At 37.2% G+C, this 16,911-nt stretch overlaps 6 protein-coding genes across 8 annotated transcripts; 3 read left to right on the top strand and 3 right to left on the bottom strand.

Annotated features, from left to right (window-relative positions):
- Positions 1–14: 14 nt before the first annotated feature.
- Positions 15–5,017, bottom strand: LOC103851025. Its single transcript, XM_009127843.2, has 6 exons — positions 4,798–5,017; positions 4,637–4,703; positions 2,698–4,501; positions 2,238–2,614; positions 1,800–1,949; positions 15–1,694 (listed from the first exon to the last, which is right to left on the bottom strand). The coding sequence occupies exons 3-6, from the start codon at positions 3,242–3,244 to the stop codon at positions 1,554–1,556; spliced, it is 1,215 nt and encodes a 404-aa protein (XP_009126091.1). The 5' UTR covers positions 3,245–4,501; positions 4,637–4,703; positions 4,798–5,017; the 3' UTR covers positions 15–1,553.
- Positions 5,018–5,175: 158 nt separating this feature from the next.
- LOC117131758 lies at positions 5,176–8,539 on the bottom strand. Its single transcript, XM_033284203.1, has 6 exons — positions 8,258–8,539; positions 7,785–7,981; positions 7,587–7,703; positions 7,441–7,497; positions 5,877–6,120; positions 5,176–5,466 (listed from the first exon to the last, which is right to left on the bottom strand). The coding sequence occupies exons 2-5, from the start codon at positions 7,971–7,973 to the stop codon at positions 6,094–6,096; spliced, it is 390 nt and encodes a 129-aa protein (XP_033140094.1). The 5' UTR covers positions 7,974–7,981; positions 8,258–8,539; the 3' UTR covers positions 5,176–5,466; positions 5,877–6,093.
- A 223-nt stretch (positions 8,540–8,762) lies between these two features.
- Positions 8,763–10,907, top strand: LOC103851027 (caffeoylshikimate esterase). Of its 2 annotated transcripts, none has more exons than XM_009127845.3 (9): positions 8,763–8,986; positions 9,084–9,268; positions 9,406–9,435; positions 9,528–9,654; positions 9,728–9,874; positions 9,945–10,075; positions 10,150–10,287; positions 10,368–10,466; positions 10,555–10,901. In XM_009127845.3, exons 1-9 carry the CDS (start codon positions 8,905–8,907, stop codon positions 10,798–10,800), a joined length of 1,185 nt encoding a protein of 394 aa, XP_009126093.2. In that variant the 5' UTR covers positions 8,763–8,904; the 3' UTR covers positions 10,801–10,901. The 2 variants fall into 2 exon arrangements, with proteins under 2 accessions (XP_009126093.2, XP_009126094.2); XM_009127846.3 differs by having other exon boundaries at positions 8,889–8,956; positions 10,555–10,907.
- Positions 10,908–10,984: 77 nt separating this feature from the next.
- On the top strand, positions 10,985–12,413 carry LOC103851029 (40S ribosomal protein S7-3). Of its 2 annotated transcripts, none has more exons than XM_009127849.3 (4): positions 10,985–11,168; positions 11,470–11,629; positions 11,719–11,842; positions 11,917–12,400. In XM_009127849.3, the coding sequence occupies exons 2-4, from the start codon at positions 11,481–11,483 to the stop codon at positions 12,214–12,216; spliced, it is 573 nt and encodes a 190-aa protein (XP_009126097.1). In that variant the 5' UTR covers positions 10,985–11,168; positions 11,470–11,480; the 3' UTR covers positions 12,217–12,400. The 2 variants fall into 2 exon arrangements, with proteins under 2 accessions (XP_009126097.1, XP_033140093.1); XM_033284202.1 differs by lacking the exon at positions 10,985–11,168 and adding an exon at positions 11,326–11,347 and having other exon boundaries at positions 11,917–12,413.
- Positions 12,404–13,991, bottom strand: LOC103851028. Its single transcript, XM_009127848.2, has 3 exons — positions 13,029–13,991; positions 12,695–12,888; positions 12,404–12,607 (listed from the first exon to the last, which is right to left on the bottom strand). Exons 1-3 carry the CDS (start codon positions 13,191–13,193, stop codon positions 12,565–12,567), a joined length of 402 nt encoding a protein of 133 aa, XP_009126096.1. The 5' UTR covers positions 13,194–13,991; the 3' UTR covers positions 12,404–12,564.
- A 74-nt stretch (positions 13,992–14,065) lies between these two features.
- Positions 14,066–16,333, top strand: LOC103851030 (glycosyltransferase BC10). The gene is made up of 2 exons (XM_009127850.3): positions 14,066–14,626; positions 15,535–16,333. The coding sequence occupies exons 1-2, from the start codon at positions 14,066–14,068 to the stop codon at positions 16,192–16,194; spliced, it is 1,221 nt and encodes a 406-aa protein (XP_009126098.2). The 3' UTR covers positions 16,195–16,333.
- Positions 16,334–16,911: the final 578 nt, after the last annotated feature.

Consider the following 16,911-nt stretch of genomic DNA (forward strand, 5'->3'; position numbering starts at 1 on the left):
CAGACAGTGAGAAAGATCACAATGTTATTACATAGAAGACAAAACAATTTCATATAAAACTTAATGAGAAAGATCACAATGTTACAGACTCGACAAAGCATTAACTCAGACACGATACAAACTAATGGCAATCACTTCACCGCAACTCAAACTAATGCCAATCACTTCACCGCAACTAACACAAACCATAACACTAAATTCCATTTTAATTCCAAACCTAATCGATCCCTACATTCTCTTAAAAGAAAAGTATACTAACCTCTTCCCAAATGAAATGAAACAGGGATGCTTTGATGATGGTGAATCCGTTTCTGACAGAGAGTGGGTTCCCTGGCTAATGAACCTTTGAGTGATTCCTTTGAGTGAACCTTTGAGTGATTCCTACCAATGCTAAGATCCAGAGCTAAGTCGAGCTCTGCTACTCTCACTGACTTGTTGGGAGAATAAAAATCCTCCGACGATAGAGCGGCGGCGGCGGCGTTGTCGTCTCCTTCTTCAGCTGGTGATGATACTCCGATCATCACAATCACAGACCCACTCGAAGAATAACATCTCGGAAACCACTCGTCGTTTCCAAAATCAATCAACAGAGAATGGAGGAGGAAGAAGCCGACTGATTTCGTGAGGCCAAGGAGAGAGAGACACTAAGGGGTGGGCGAATAGGAGACTGCCACGTTAGGGTTCCTTACCAATCCTAGAAATCCCATTTAAAGACCCGGTTCTCTCTTTTTTTCCCTTTTTTCATTTATTTTTTTTTTCCTTTTGCTTGAAACTCTCCTTAAGAGACCCCCGATGGAGGTGGTCTTATCACCTAAGATGCGTAAATATTTAAGCTACACACAAGCCAGCCAAATAGGAAACAGGGTGGAATGAAGTGACAAGTGAGTTGCCATATTGGCAAAAGTATCTGATTTGTCAAAGTTGTTCCCTCGTTTCGTGCTCTGGTTAATTGTGTTTTACATTTACAGTGCATTTTGGGAGAGTGTCATAGATGAAGGATTTAATCAGGTCGATATGTAATATTGATGTGAACCAACCTCTCCCACAACTTCATTTTTTTATTTTAATTTTTCAGAATAGTAGTTCATCAATATCATTTCAGGATTTTTCAAGCAGTGGTCAAACACGGCTTATAACCTATTCCCTTTCTAGAAATTTTATATTCCCTCAATATTTCCTTTCATCCAAATATCATTTTCACATTCCAAGTAATTTGGATGAAATTGACAATATTAATATATTAGCGTGATTGCAAATATTTATAATTTTTCGTTTAATATCATAACTTTCCAAAAAGAGGAAAGAGTGAATGAAGGCAACAAAAGTTTATATCATGTAGAGATAAGTGACATAAATCGTTCAATAACGTATAGTTTTCAAAAGAAAAGTGATGACAAACCAAATGTATATCTCATGTCGAGACAAGAGGCATAAACTGTAGTACAAACATTCCATCAAAACCAACTGGTAATGGTGACAATACTTAAAGATGACCAAAGGAAGTAGTAATCAATGCAAGTAGTCTATGATTATCTGAAACTCTCTTCAGCGTTTTAGCGTGCTTTACTATAGATAGCATCAATCTGTTTTTCAAAATTCTCGATCTTCACTTCAGCTCGAGCACGTACTCCTGCATCGGTTGATTGGCTTACAACAATCTTTAGTGCCGCGACTTTCTCCCGCAGACTTGCAAGCTACACATCAGTTTACCAAAAGTAAGTAAAAAAAGAAAAGCAGATGAATAAAGAAACCTAAAAGCAGATTTTCATAGTGGTCTGGTCCGGTTCGATAATATTTACCTTCCGGCGTGGCCATCGAAATACCTCTCCCCTCCGGCATATCTTTTTGACCGCTGTGGTACAAATCCTCAACTTTCTGGCCGCTTCTTCAATGGGAAGATCCCAAAGCTCGCTCATGTCTTTCACTGTTAAGCTCCTAGTCCGCTTCCTCTGTTCTTGTCCTCGGCACATAGAGATCAACCACAAAACCAAACATCAGTGAGATCACTAAAATTAATGTTCATGAGGCAAAAAAAAACATGTTCTTAATCCACATGCAAACCCATGCAGACTCACTATCTTCCATGCAGACCAGTAATTACTATATACAATAAAAGCGTAAATAACATATTATAAAACCTAATATCTAACCATATGGTAGACGGATTCTTGTGGCTCGAGTAACAAATTCTCCTATGATGATAAATGGTTATAGTTTGAGAAATTAGAGAAAAGAACCTGTGCAGAGAGATTGGTTTGTCTCCTTGGCTTTCCTTTCACAGCAGGGGGCACAGATGCAACATTTAGAGATTCATTAGGCACAGCCAAAGACATTGGAATATCAACACGTGGTGGCAATGTCGACATAAGTAACTGGCTGCTTGTGGTACAAGCATTCATAGCTTGATAGAAATCAGCATTAGTGTCTTGCATTATTACAAAACCTCCTGCTGCCCTAGCCGCACAATAATCTTCAATAAATTTCTTCACATCCTCCATCTTTAAATTCATTTGGTATCGAAGTTCGTTTGAACCATCGAAACGTCGAGTCTCGATAACCGCATGGCAGAAGTATCCAATCCCTCCAAAGAGATCAAGTCTCATCATCTCCTGACCTGTGTAACCAAATAACACGTACAACCACTCAAATAAAGATCAGTATAACAATAAAATGTAAGAGATAGAGATATATATATACCATTAGCATGGACTAGTTGTCGAAGAAGGTTGCAATAGGTGCATAAGAAAAGTCCTTGAGAAATGGTCGGTGTTGGTGTAATCACCGGGACAGGCATCGCCGATGCACCACCGGTTTCAAAGTTCATAGTATTTTCCGCAAAAACGTGAGCATTCGCCTGAAGAATACCGCTCTCTCCGACATTTTCATTACCAATCTCTCCTAGGTCAGTATAATCGATGTATTCGTTGATATCATCACTAAGTGCATCCGACGTGTTCACAGTAAGTGAACCATCATCGATTCTAAGTGATTTAAGATACTCTTTGATGGTGTCCCCATGAGGGTTTGAAACCGAAGGATCTCCCAACAACGCGGTTCTGTTAATCTCCAAGGCTGGCGCTGGAGGAGGGGCAAGAAGAGTATTTTTGCTGAAGGGTAAATCCATCAGATTAGGATTTGGGTTAGACATGAGGCTCATAAGATATTCTTCAGAGTAAGCGTCATAGAAAATATCCTCATCTTCGTTGTCTTGAAGAGCAATTGGTTTTGGATCACCACCAGCCATTTTGTTTTGCCCTCTTCTTCTAATTGCTTTCTCTTTTTCTTCTTTAGGATGAGACCAAAAAAGGAGAAGAGAAAAACTCTCTCAAGCAGAGTACGATACTTGAGAGTTGAAGAACAAAGAGTGAGAGGAGAGAATTGAAGAAACGAAAAGAAAGGTTTATGTAGACAGGAGAGATATTATGGCGGTTAATGGTCGTTGTAGTTAGTTATTTTTTTAATCCAACAGATGTGTCTGTTCGGTTAATTGTCTTCCCGCGAGAAATAACTGTCTGATTTTTTTTCTTCCTTGATAAGCAATTGTGATGAGAAAATTTGATATAAAAATGTAAATAGAGAATTTTTTTCAAAGTGTATGCATTGCATCTGTATCGTTGATGTGAAAATATTATTTTTAACAATACTTTTGTATTTAAGCTGTTTTCACACGTGATAATATAAGAATTAAGAACAAGAACAATACGATTAGGCATTAATATACAGATTTGTTGAATCACTAAAGTACATATACAAAGGCATTGTGAGAGAACTTAAACCCACCATAAGTTAACAAATGCATTACTATACACTAAAAAAAATGATGATGTTCTCTGAGTAAGAAGATAATCTAAATCGATTATCTCTATATAAATTACAACCGAACAAGAGTTATCGCCCAACAAAACTTTATACATTCTTATAATCTTCCTATTAATGAGAATAAAGATCCGCCTGACTCAGAAAAAACACCCAATATGTACTACATATACTTATATACAAAGTACTAACCTGAATAACAGGTTAGGTAACGGTGACTGGAAGATTAGAAGAATGTATAAAAAAAACGCTAAAAGATTTGACACATTCATTTGCTTCAAAAATGGTAGTGGTGATCAAACTCCTCTGTTAGGCATTGGTGAAAGAACGATCACGGAATCTCTATGTACACTTGTTTTATGTTCTTGTCTACTAAGCCATGGCAGGGATGCTGGAATTTTGGTGGTCACGGCTCAAGCAATCGAACCCTTCTACTCTAACTGCAGGTGGTGCGAGTCCAAACTTCATTCTGCCGCATCCACGAGATGAAGATGGAGATGGAAAACCGGTTGATGATGAATTGGGATGAAGGAAAGGAGAGTTTGGTGAGACTGGAGTGAGTTTCTCATCTCGAAAGCGAGCATCTTGAGCTAATGGGTTCACCGCTCTGCTTGGAGGTGAACCAGGAAAATAGGGTGGGGGGGGATGATGATAGTAACTGCCCTATTGTTCCTTTATCCTCCTCCTGTATAGATATAGAGATAATAACAAACCACATGACTAATGAGTTTAAGGAAAGGTTTGGAGGGAGACCAAAAGATTGTAATAAGAATACAAACTAGACTACTAGACTAACATCAAGTTGAATAGAGAGTCATACCTTTCTACAAATAATGTCGAGAAGCTCAGCACCACCTTTAGAATCACACAAATCAGTAGCGGTTTGACTAGAAAACAGAGAAACCAAAACAAAGTTAGTTATAATCAGAAGAGAATCTGAGAAAGAAGAAAAAAAAAAAGGAGGATGCTTTTTGTGTGTACCTCATGTGAAATCTGAGAGGGCGAATGATGTTGTTGGAGAGTAAGCCAACACGTCGAGGCTTAGGACAAACGACAAGATCCTCGCGAGACATGAAGAAGGCGTTCTGCTGAATGTTGCAATGGTTCATCTTCTTTTTTTCACCTGAAGGTTGCAAAGGTAAACGCCCTGAATTGAAATTTGGTTCCAAGCAAAAGGAAGCAAATCAAGTTAGCTCACAACACTCACTAAATCTACAGACTTTATGACTTTAAAACGGATTGATTTATATAGGGTAGTAAATCAGTAGTGTGATATATATTTTGTGGACAGCTTAATATTCCGGTTTCTATGCATTTATAATTGGCCTTGTGCTTACTAAATTATCTTCCAATTTTTTATTTATATACAGTACTGGTATGTTTCAAAAAAATAAAAAAAATACAGTACTGGTCAAACAATGAACACGTATTATCGTCCTCTTTTTCATATATAGTAGTATATAAGAGCATCTCCAATGGTGTTACCCACCATTGGAGTCCTTAGCCATATTTTAATGTTTTTTTTTTTTTTTTTGAATAGTTAAGGACTCTGATCCAAATTGTCTGTCCAATGGTGTTACCACTACGAAGTCCTTAGAAAGCCGCTTCGAATCTTTGATCGAATTCATCTCCCATATTTGACTATAATTCCTTCAAAATTGATTTATAAAGGGAAAATTGTAAGTAATATAACAAAATATTATCGTGACTTTTGATTTGACTTGCGAACCAAGTAATATAACAAGATCATCGTATTAAAGTAGATGAGTATACACGTTCATGCATGCTTCTACTTTGTAACTCACTGAGTATACACGTTCTATGCTTAAGTTATGTCATTCAAATAACACTCATTTTCAATTTGATAATAGCGATATCATATATCTATAACACTCATTTTCAATTTAGTCTTAGATGAAATGTCTAGAAATTTGAATAAAATTATAATAAAGTGTGAATCAACTGGTTTGTTACCATGAGACTATTGAAAAACTGAATAAAATAGTAGAACAATAGCTAAACAAAGACTTTGGAACAATAGTAAGAAACAGAGAGCTTACAGTAGAGTTACAAAGTAGATGAGTTTTACACGTTCAAGAGATACAAGGTTCGAAAGTAGTAGAAGAAGAAGCAAATGAGTTACAAAGCCGAGAGAAGAAACATAGTTATAAAGCCAAGAAATGGCAACAGAGAACCCGTGACTCGGTTCACATGAAAACACTAGCATAAACAGACAAAGCAGTAAGGCAACAGAGAACCCGTGACTTATACAGCAACCTACTTGTCTTCAGTACTCACATGGACCTGAAACAGAGAAATAAAATATGCGTTAGCAAAGTTACAAGCATAAACAAACAAAGCATACACAAAAAAGACCCGTGACTTATACAACATCACTAAACTAGCGTTAACCAACCATCAATAATCACAACATCTCAGACAGTAATTTCATTTTCAGGGCTTCTTCCATAACAGAGAGTGGCTCTGTCTTTGCAAACAAACTTGCAAGCAAACTCTGATTTGAGATTTGCTTTTTGGTCTCCATCATTTCTTTAAGTTGTCCTAGTTCTTCTTCTTTTCCAAGTTTCTTCCTCTTGCCAGCAGCCTTAGCTGCCTTAACTCCCATGGGTCTCTCTTGTGGCTCTGTCACTGACCCTTGAGCATCAGAATCAACAGTTTTGCGCTTCTCCTTACCACTGTCCTTCTCGAGGTAAGTGGAGGACCATTTGACATCATGCCTAAGCTCCCTCCACGCATGTTCCAAGTTAAACTTAATGCCCTTGTCATTGTAGAGGATATCCAAGGCAGCCTTCATCACATCGTCGTCATTTTGGCCGCTTCTCTGCTCCCTCAGAGCCATCTCGTAGCAGCCTGAAAACTTACACACCAAGTCATTGATCCTAGCCCATCTTTGCTTGCATTGCCCGAGTTCTCTTGGGATTGTCCCAACCAGTTGAGGATTGGAGTTGTAATACTCTACAATCCTCTTCCAGAAGTGACCAGCTTTCTGTTCATTACCGACAATTGGATCTTTGCTGGTGTTGAGCCAAGCACCGATGAGGATTATATCCTCCTTCGGTGTCCATTTTCTCCTCTCTTTTACCCTAGACTCATCGGAAAATTGGCTGCTGAAGGGAGGTTCGGGTGAGTCAAGGTCAACTACCCCTTGACTAGCTAAAAGGTTTATAAAACTTGTGGAGTTTGCCATTTAGGAAGAAGACTCTGGTTCACTAAACTACCTAAGGGAGGCGAGTAAATAAGGGATTATTTACGCAAATCTATTGAATTCTAGTAGGAAACAGTCCTATCATTACAGCTAATAAAAATTTAATGAAGCTTTTCCCCCCATATAAACAGTTAGGCACAATTTAATGGTTAACTTCGCATTCAAAGTACAAGTGGTTTACTTCGTATTTAAAACCTATCATTTCACTTTCAAATTCACACCAGAAACTTAACTACTTCAAAGGACAGAAGTTATTGTTCTCAAACTACAAACTTACGTTTGAACTAGAAAGTTTTAAAGTTCAAACAAGGAAGAGATTTAGTGTTATTATCTACAACTAGAACCTTAAGTTTAATAAATGATGGTTTCTAAAACTACAACTAAGTGTAGACACTAACCTCGGAATGGGCTCTCTCAAGTTCAGTCACACGCTTAAGCAGCATCCTCACCTGCTCCTGAACATATATCACAGAAACCAATCATTATGTTCGAAAGGTTGTACAAACAACTATCAATTTCATGTTACAATTTCTATTGAACTCACCTTAAGCGACTGGCACTCTCTTAGAAGCTTCTCCTGCTCGTAGAATTTTTTTTTAAGCCTCTCAACCTCTTGTTGCATTCCCATAACCCATGGTTGCCTGAAATGCAACCCGTCATTCTGCCCAAACATAATAACCATTGTTAAACCGCTAATTCATTTCGAAAAATAATAATGTGAAGAACAGACTACACTATATACCTCGAAATCTTTGCAAATGAAATATCTTTTCCCCGGTAGGTAGTCGTACGTGTCCTCTTCATCAACGACTTCCTTCGTGATTGATCCACAAGGACAGAGTTGAGGAATACCCTGTTGCGCATCTGCAACGTAATGAAGCATGTTGTAGTAATCTTTCCGTGCTTTCATATCTCTTAATTCTTCTTCCATTTCAACACCTGCAAGAACAAATACTACTCGATTTATAACTCAATACCCAACCCTATGACGATATATAACTCAATCTGAACCTTAATAACGACCAAAACAACAAAAAAGGGAATCGCGAAGAAGAAAATAACAAAACCAGATGAAAATCCTAATTCGAAAAAAATCCCCAAATCGATTTGCAACCCTAAATCGATTTAAACCTCTCAATAGAACCCTAAAACCATATGAAATCAACATGCAACAACTCCAAATGCACAAATATTGACGTGAAATCTCCGATTTACCTTAAGCTTTCTCCTGTCGCCGTATCGCCTTCGATGTCGCGGAGAGTTTTTTTTTTCGAGAAGTAGAAAGAAACTGACTCGGTTTTTTTCCCCACGCGAAAACATCCCAATCCCCCTAGCCTATCAGGTGTTGCCACGCACGTAAGGATTAAGTCCTTAAACTCCTTGTTTACGGACCCTTTCTTAGCTAAAGAAAAAATTAAACTATTATAATACTCGGATTTACATAGGTCTTCGCGCTAAGTTACTCGGACGTACCCGCGTTGCGGATGGTCTAACAACACTAATTAGTTTACTTTTGGTAAGAAATTTTTTTAAAAAAACGAATTCTATTATACTATTTGCATACTCCGTATACACGTTGCATCGCATTAATCGGTTGTCGTCCATCAAACAACACAGACCCGTCAGCATATCCCCGTAGGATCTTTCCTGGATCCAGTCCTCATAATACTACTCCCGACAGCATTAGTTCACACGCTGAAAGCATCACAAAAGATAGAGACAAGACATGAACCACATAAACTCAATAATAATAATAATAATTGCGTAATCCTCACGATCTCTTTAGAAATCACCTTGCTCACTTTCGTGTCACCTTATCCTTCTAAATACATTCTTTTTTAACGATTCTTCTTATATATTTGATGTTAATGGCTCTGAGATCAGCAAAGCTTTTGCTTTTCAGTCCTTTACACGATAACCATTGGCCGCCACTAACTTTCATCCGTAAATTAATTATCCGCATTTACATTTACCTAAGGTTAAAAAATGTTTTTCACTCAAGTCATTTTCTAAATAACATTTGTTTAATTTGTTACCATAGGGTTTGTAGATAAGGGAAGAAGAACAGAGTGGCCAAGGAAGAGATCGATGGCCACGACGGCGAAGGTAGACACCGACGATCTCCGGCGATTCAAGGACGTTAATCTCGACGAAGCTCCGTCTCGCCGTCACGTTCGCGATTCCTTGAAAGATACTCAGCTTAATCTCGATCATATCCTCTTCAAGGTTAAAAAAAAAAATCGAATCTGGTTCCGTCTAAAATCGATCGCTGGACCAACCAACCAACCAAACAGCTTCAGCTTTTGTCTGAATAGCTTTGTGTGTTTTTTTATTAAAAGTTTTGATTTTTCGTTATATTGCAGACACCAGGAGATGGAATTAAGACAAAGGAGGTAAACACAAGACAAGGGTTTGGTTTCTATTACTTGATTAAGGAAGTAACTTTGTTTTTTGGGGTTTTTAATAATGTTTGATTAATGTATAGTCTTATGAGGTGAATTCAAGAGGAGTTGAGATCTTCTCCAAAAGCTGGCTTCCTCAAGCTTCTATCCCCAGAGCTTTGGTTTGTTTCTGCCATGGTTATGGAGATACTTGCACGTTCTTCTTCGAAGGCATGTCTTTTGATTCTCTTTCTAAACAAAGATAGCTCAATGTTTGGTTGCTTATTAGATCCATTTCTAGCAGGGATTGCAAGGAGATTAGCTTTGTCTGGATATGGAGTTTTCGCTATGGACTATCCAGGGTTTGGTTTATCAGAAGGCTTGCACGGATTCATCCCCAGCTTTGATCTTCTTGTTGAAGATGTCATTGAGCATTACTCCAACGTAAAAGGTACAAACTTTCAATCACATTATGAAAGGGTACAAACTCTCAAGGTTTGATTTTTTTTTGGGGGTTGTAGAGAATCCGGAGTTTAGTTCTCTGCCGAGCTTTCTCTTTGGACAATCAATGGGTGGAGCCGTGTCGCTCAAAATACATTTCAAGCAACCAGATGCGTGGACCGGTGCAGTCTTGGTAGCACCTATGTGCAAAGTAATGACTTTTTTAAAAAATTTGCATTGTCATCATTACATTAAACATGATTGAACTATCTATGTCTATTCCAGATTGCAGATGATATGGTTCCACCACCAGTGTTAAAACAGATTCTGATCGGTTTAGCTAACGTTCTACCGAAACACAAGCTGGTTCCACAAAAGGATTTAGCAGAAGCAGCTTTTAGAGATGTCAGGAAGAGAAACATGGTAATAATAAACATGATTCACAGCTTTAAGTCAATTTCTTTTACAGAAACTAATGTTCTTGTTTTTTTGAAATTTTGCAGACGCAATACAATGTCATATGTTACAGCGGCAAACCGCGTCTACGGACCGCTGTGGAAATGCTTAGAACAACTCAGGAGATTGAGCAACAGTTGGAAAAGGTAATAAAATGTTTTGTTGGTTTTGATATTTTGAAAAAAAAGCAGAATAATAATAATAAAATGTTTTATTGGTTTTGATATTTTGAAGGTGTCTTTACCAATACTGATTCTACATGGAGAGGCGGATATAGTGACTGATCCATCAGTGAGCAGAGAGCTTTACCAGAAAGCGAAAAGTTCAGACAAGAAGATAGTTTTGTACAAAGACGCTTATCACTCTCTGCTTGAAGGCGAACCAGACGAGATGATACTCCGCGTCTTGGCTGATATCATCTCGTGGCTTGATGACCATAGCTCGCAAGCTGAGGGATCATTGGTTACTCCTCCTAAGTAGATTCTGATTATTTCTTCAGTTATATTGTTTACACTTACCTAGTGAAAATGTATTTTTTTCAGTGAATTAGCAATAAAGATATTAAATTACATGCAATACAATTTACAGTAGCAAAGAATCATAGTCATCACTTTGCAATCATATCTGCATGTTATTGAGAGAAAAGAGAAAGAGTTTGTGAATAAATAGGCCCAGGCCCAGTCCAAGGCCCATAGGCTTATAAGAATCTATTAACGGCCCAGATTTGATCAACCTTTGGAAACCCTAATCATCAAACATTAAAACCTAAAGGAGAAGCCGCAAGCTACTTCTCTTTTTGTTCTTCAATCTTGAGCTCTTCTTCGTTCCTGCAGATTTCTCGCTATACGGTACGTAATTGGTGTAAAGATGGGGGCTTTAGGTGTTTATGGGAAATGTTATCATGGTTTAGTTTAAAAGACTATCAAGCAGTGTCATTATAGAAATACAAAACATGCTCAGTGTCATGATTGAATATATAATTTACTTATCAATTAGAAAGCTAAGTTCTTTGATTTGGGAATGTATTGTAAGATTTTTTTATTTTTTTGAAAATGTTGATTAGAATCTAGAAGCTATATATAGTCCATGGTTTTGAGGATTGTTAGTTCGTATGCCTGAAGCATTTGCCTTTTTTTTGACAAAATGAAGATTCTGTGAAGATGTTCTCGGCTCAGAACAAGATCAAGAAGGACAAGAATGCCTCTCCAACAGAGTGCGAGGAGCAAGTTGCTCAGGCTCTGTTTGATTTGGAGAACACCAACCAGGAGTTGAAGAGCGAGTTGAAAGATCTTTACATCAACCAAGCTGTGTATGTTCCTTCCTTCATTTTTTTTGTGTTTCTTCCCAGGTTGCATTAGCCCTTATAGAATGAGAATAATTTTGTTTTTGTCATTACAGTAACATGGACATTGCTGGAAACCGCAAGGCTATTGTGATCTACGTCCCATTCAGATTGAGGAAAGCCTTCCGCAAGATTCATCCCCGTCTCGTGAGAGAGCTTGAGAAGAAGTTTAGTGGAAAGGTAAAACACTTGACGTAATGAGTATATATTGCAATGTCTCTTTATTAATACTCTTGACATTTTTGTATGCTCAGGATGTTATCTTTGTTGCGACAAGAAGGATCATGCGTCCACCAAAGAAGGGTGCTGCTGTGCAGAGGCCACGCAACAGAACGCTAACCTCTGTTCATGAAGCTATGCTCGAGGATGTCGCTTACCCTGCTGAGATCGTTGGGAAACGTACTCGTTACCGTCTTGATGGTTCCAAGATCATGAAGGTCTACTTGGAGGCTAAGGAGAGGAACAACACAGAGTACAAGCTCGAGTCTATGATGGGTGTGTACCGTAAACTTACCGGAAAGGATGTCACTTTTGAGTACCCTGTTGAAGCTTGAAGGTGATGCTGAAGAATCATCATCAGGATAGAGAAGAGAGAGAGAGCTTTTGATTCTGTTTTGTGGTGTTTAGGATGAAGTAAACTCTGTTTTGGTTCCTTATTCATATTACAAAGACAAGTTTATGTACTTTTCAATTTTGAGACCTATAAGTTTCAGTTTCAAGCTCAAATTCCGACAACAATTCTTTATCAAAACTGAGTCATTGCTTTTACCTCCAGATCTTGAAATTAACAAAAAGAAACCACGTCGCTTCATACATTGAACTTGTTAGTCTTGCTCTTGTAATAACTTGTACAATGGACTAAGTAATTAACTAATAACGAGAAATGGATTCAACGAATGAGATTACATGTTGGCTTTCCTTTCCCACCGTTCCTTAGTATCAAGCCTGTTACAAAACAAAACATTGCATAAGTGTAGTGTCTCGTTAAAGCTCTTAGTACAAAGAGAGAGAGAGAGAGAGAGAGGTTGTTACCCCCAATACAGCTTCTGTGGCTTCATTGGTGCTGCTGGCTGCTGTTCTAAGGTAGTAGTAGAAGAAGAAGAAGTTGTTGACTCTTTCAATATCTTAGAGCTTTCGCCATCTTCCACTGCTCTACTCTTCATGCTTAGCTTAGCTTTAGGTTTCTTTGAATTGGCTTTTATCTTCATACGTCTCTTGTGTAGCTCCTGTTATAACATTTGAAGTGATTCGGTTTACCCAAACCGCAAACTAAACCAATAAACCGATGCTTAATTTCAAAAATCAAAACCGAACCGTATTAATTTCATAAATTTCGTAACTGATGCGGAGGCTTTGAGAATCGGACCTGTAATTTCGAAATTTGTTTCTGGGTGACGTTTGATCGGTTGAAATTAGGTTGAAGAGACTGTGTTGAAGCTAACAATGCTTCTTTTCGATTCTCCTCCGCCTCTCTCTCTATTTCCTCTCTCTTCCTCGTCGTCGCCGTCATGGTTTCTCCGTCGTCGTCCATCGCTGGTTTCTTCGATAAATATTTAGAATGTTGAAAACGACGCCGGACCGGCGTTTATACCCCCCTCAGTCTTTTTATATGTTTTAACTAATTACCCGTATGTTTTGAGTTAATACATAATAAACCCAATAGTTTCTGGAATTATCAATTACACCCAAAATATAATAATGAAGCTTTTTTTGGGGTCAAAACACACCAGTTAATTTAAAACAATGATCGTGACAGAGTTGTAATACTAGTACAAATCACTAAACATATGTTCTTGTCAAACTTTTATATAATTAACTAATGGTTTCAAGATTTATTACATTAGCGAAAATACTAGTTATCGTATCACTGATCGTGCCGATACAAGTAGAATTCTCCAGCTTGGTCTTTATTTAATTACTTGTGACTTGACTAAAGCAAAATTAATTAGTCCTTGGAATCACCAGTAGAGGTGTAACTATCATGCATGCTTGATTAAGATATTTGATGTATTAATAATCGCCCTTATATTTTTTAAAACCACCTTTACTTGGACTACAATCTTTTGTACATATTACTCCGTCCTATGGGGCAAGATAAGATTTCGTCAAAACGTAAGAATGTCAAGATCTAAAACCTAAGAAGCTTCCTACAAACACACATGATCGTTATGTATGTCTTGTTCATACATAAAAAAAAACAATCGTTATATTGGAAAAGTCATCAGATCAAGTCTTCATTCCATAGCCTACCCTGTCAATTTTTTTGACTTTGTCTAATACACTCCAAATACCTTTGGTATTCTTATTACAACTTGTAATAACGCATTTATAATATAACTGTTGAAAAATCAAAAACGATCATAACCCACCTCTCTCTCCCTCTCTTCTCTCTCTCTCTGCACCATGGGCATTATTGATCAAAAGATCAAGAAGGGAGAAGAACACTTGATGATCTCAAAACCCTTGAGGTTGATTCTCTTTCAAAGTGGTAGACATGTATTACGCTCACTCTTCTTTGTCACCGGTTTCTTAATTGGTGTCTTCCTTTATCTACAACTAAAAGCCTTCCACATGTCCACGCCGAAGACAGAACAACCCTTATGGTCAACAGTGCTATTCCACCACTCAACAATGATGGAGATCAAACAAGTGCTACAAACACAAGAGCTTCAACACGACATGAGTGATCAAGAACTCTTTACCAAGGTCTCTTCATTATCATCACCATCATCCTCACCATCCTCATCATCATGGTTTGGAAGAATGCATAATAATGATGAGAAGATGGTTGTGAAAGTGGCTTTCATGTTCATGACTGGCGGCGCACTCCCATTGGCTGCTTTGTGGGACAAGTTCTTTAAAGGACATGAAGGGTTTTATTCCATATATGTTCATACTAATCCATCTTTTCAAGATTCTTACCCTGAAACTTCTGTCTTCTACTCAAGAAGAATCCCAAGCCAGGTAATTAATAATTAACAGCTATTTTACCTCGTCTTCTTTGCTTAATTACTTTCATGCAGTTACCATATGTATGATTAGTACATCTAGATGTCTTACATTACCAAATTGTATACATCTATTAATGTGGCTGACAGGTTGGTTTTTTCACGTGGCACGTGTATTGATCTTGATTTGCAACCCTTGCATAATTGTCCGTGAACCCACTTGATATTATTCTAACATATATACATTTTTAATCATGTTAATAAGATAATAACATAGATCATCTTATAATAAAAGTAGTTTTAACAAGTATATACTCAACATTACATTTCTTACTATATATAGAACAAAATATAAAATTTGTATGAATTGAAGCTTTTAACGTGTATATTACTACTACTAATCCACAAAAAAGAACTTCTAAAAATTTCCATCTAAAGAAGCTTGTGACTTGTGATTTGCAAAAAAAAAAAAAAAAATGCACTGTTGTATAGTCTGAAGTTCTAACTGTCTCACAAGTTAAAACTATAATAAAGTAATTTATGATGTTATTTCTGTCAAATAATTTATGATGTTGACAAAAAAAGATTTTTTCCTTAACTTCTCCATTATTGAGAGAACCAAGGCTATGCTAACTCTTTGTCGCTTAATTCTAAAGGAGTTAATGTAGTATTGTGTTGAACATATTTGCATCCTGTTAGAATTTGTCACAGAACGCACCGAGTGATTTTGTTGGGAAATATTAAATGAATGTATAATAAACCATGTTTTCTCATAAATTCTTAAGTAAAAACTTAAAGTGACAACAAAACTAGATTCAATAACCCTATAAACATTAAACTCGAGAACATTTTGTTTGTTATGTTAACTTTGTAATAGTAAAGCAACGATAACGTTACTTACATTCGTGAACCATTATGAAACAGCCAGTGTACTGGGGAACATCATCAATGGTAGACGCAGAGAAAAGACTCTTAGCCAACGCTCTCCTCGACGAATCAAACCAAAGATTCGTCCTCTTGTCAGATTCTTGCATCCCACTCTTTGACTTCACAACCATTTATGATTACTTAACCGGCACAAATCTCAGCTTCATCGGCTCATTCGACGATCCAAGAAAGTCCGGTCGGGGACGTTACAACCCCAAAATGTATCCACAGATAAACGTTACACATTGGCGTAAAGGATCACAATGGTTTAGTACAACCCGTGAGCTTGCTCTTCATATACTAGCAGACACTTTTTATTACAAAATATTCGACCAGCACTGCAAACCGCCTTGTTACATGGACGAGCATTACATCCCGACTCTCATTCACATGTTCCATGGAGAAATGAGTGCAAACCGGACCTTGACTTGGGTGGACTGGTCGAGAGTCGGTCCACATCCTGGCCGGTTTATTTGGCCTGATATCACCGATGAGTTTCTTAACCGTATCAGGTTTACAGAGGAGTGTGCTTATTATAGCCGTGATGGGGAGAATACTACAACTTCGAAATGTTTTTTATTTGCGAGGAAGTTCACGGAAGATACTTTAGAACCTTTGTTAAGAATCTATCCTCTAGTTCTTGGGTCTGGTCCGTAATTACTTAAATGTTTGTGAATTTTTTTCAGCCAGTAAATATTATATCAAATTTAACCATTCAATAAACCGATGGTTCGCCTAAACCGTATGTGTTTCCAGTGAACCCCAAAACTAGCTGATAAAATCCAAAAATCCGAACAGTTAAAAGAATATTTTAATGGGATCTAAGAGTTAAAAATTGTGGTTTTTGGATATAAAGGTATTATCTAAATCGAATTAAAATCTAAATTAATATTTTAAAATATTGTAAGTTGAATATTGTAAATTTTTTACATAGCTTAAGATAATTTGATAATTTAGATATCTTAAAGTGTTTCTGGAAATTGTTGTAGTTTTTATACATAAACTTCGATTAATTTGAATATTACTAGTTGGATTAAGTAATTGGTTATTTATAGTTTTTTAAAAATAATTTATATACTTGAAATGAACAAAAAATACAAAAATTAGAAACATATGATTGTGGAGTGGAATCGACATCTTTGAGGGTTTGAGTCTCGATTCTTTGTAATCGTTTTTCGTCACCGGCTGCTGAAAGAAAGAGACGATAGATTTCGAATGAGAGAAAAGATGAATCTCGATAGAAGATAATAGATGATAATAGGTTGAAGATAAGTAAATTTAGTTTAGTGTTTTACAGTAATGAATGTGGTATTTATGAAAATCTTTTTTGATTGGTGGAAAAGTCGAATAGTAGTATCAAAGAAAGTGTAAAAG

Source organism: Brassica rapa, chromosome A02, assembly GCF_000309985.2.
Source record: "Brassica rapa cultivar Chiifu-401-42 chromosome A02, CAAS_Brap_v3.01, whole genome shotgun sequence".
NCBI classification, from domain to species: Eukaryota; Viridiplantae; Streptophyta; class Magnoliopsida; order Brassicales; family Brassicaceae; genus Brassica; species Brassica rapa.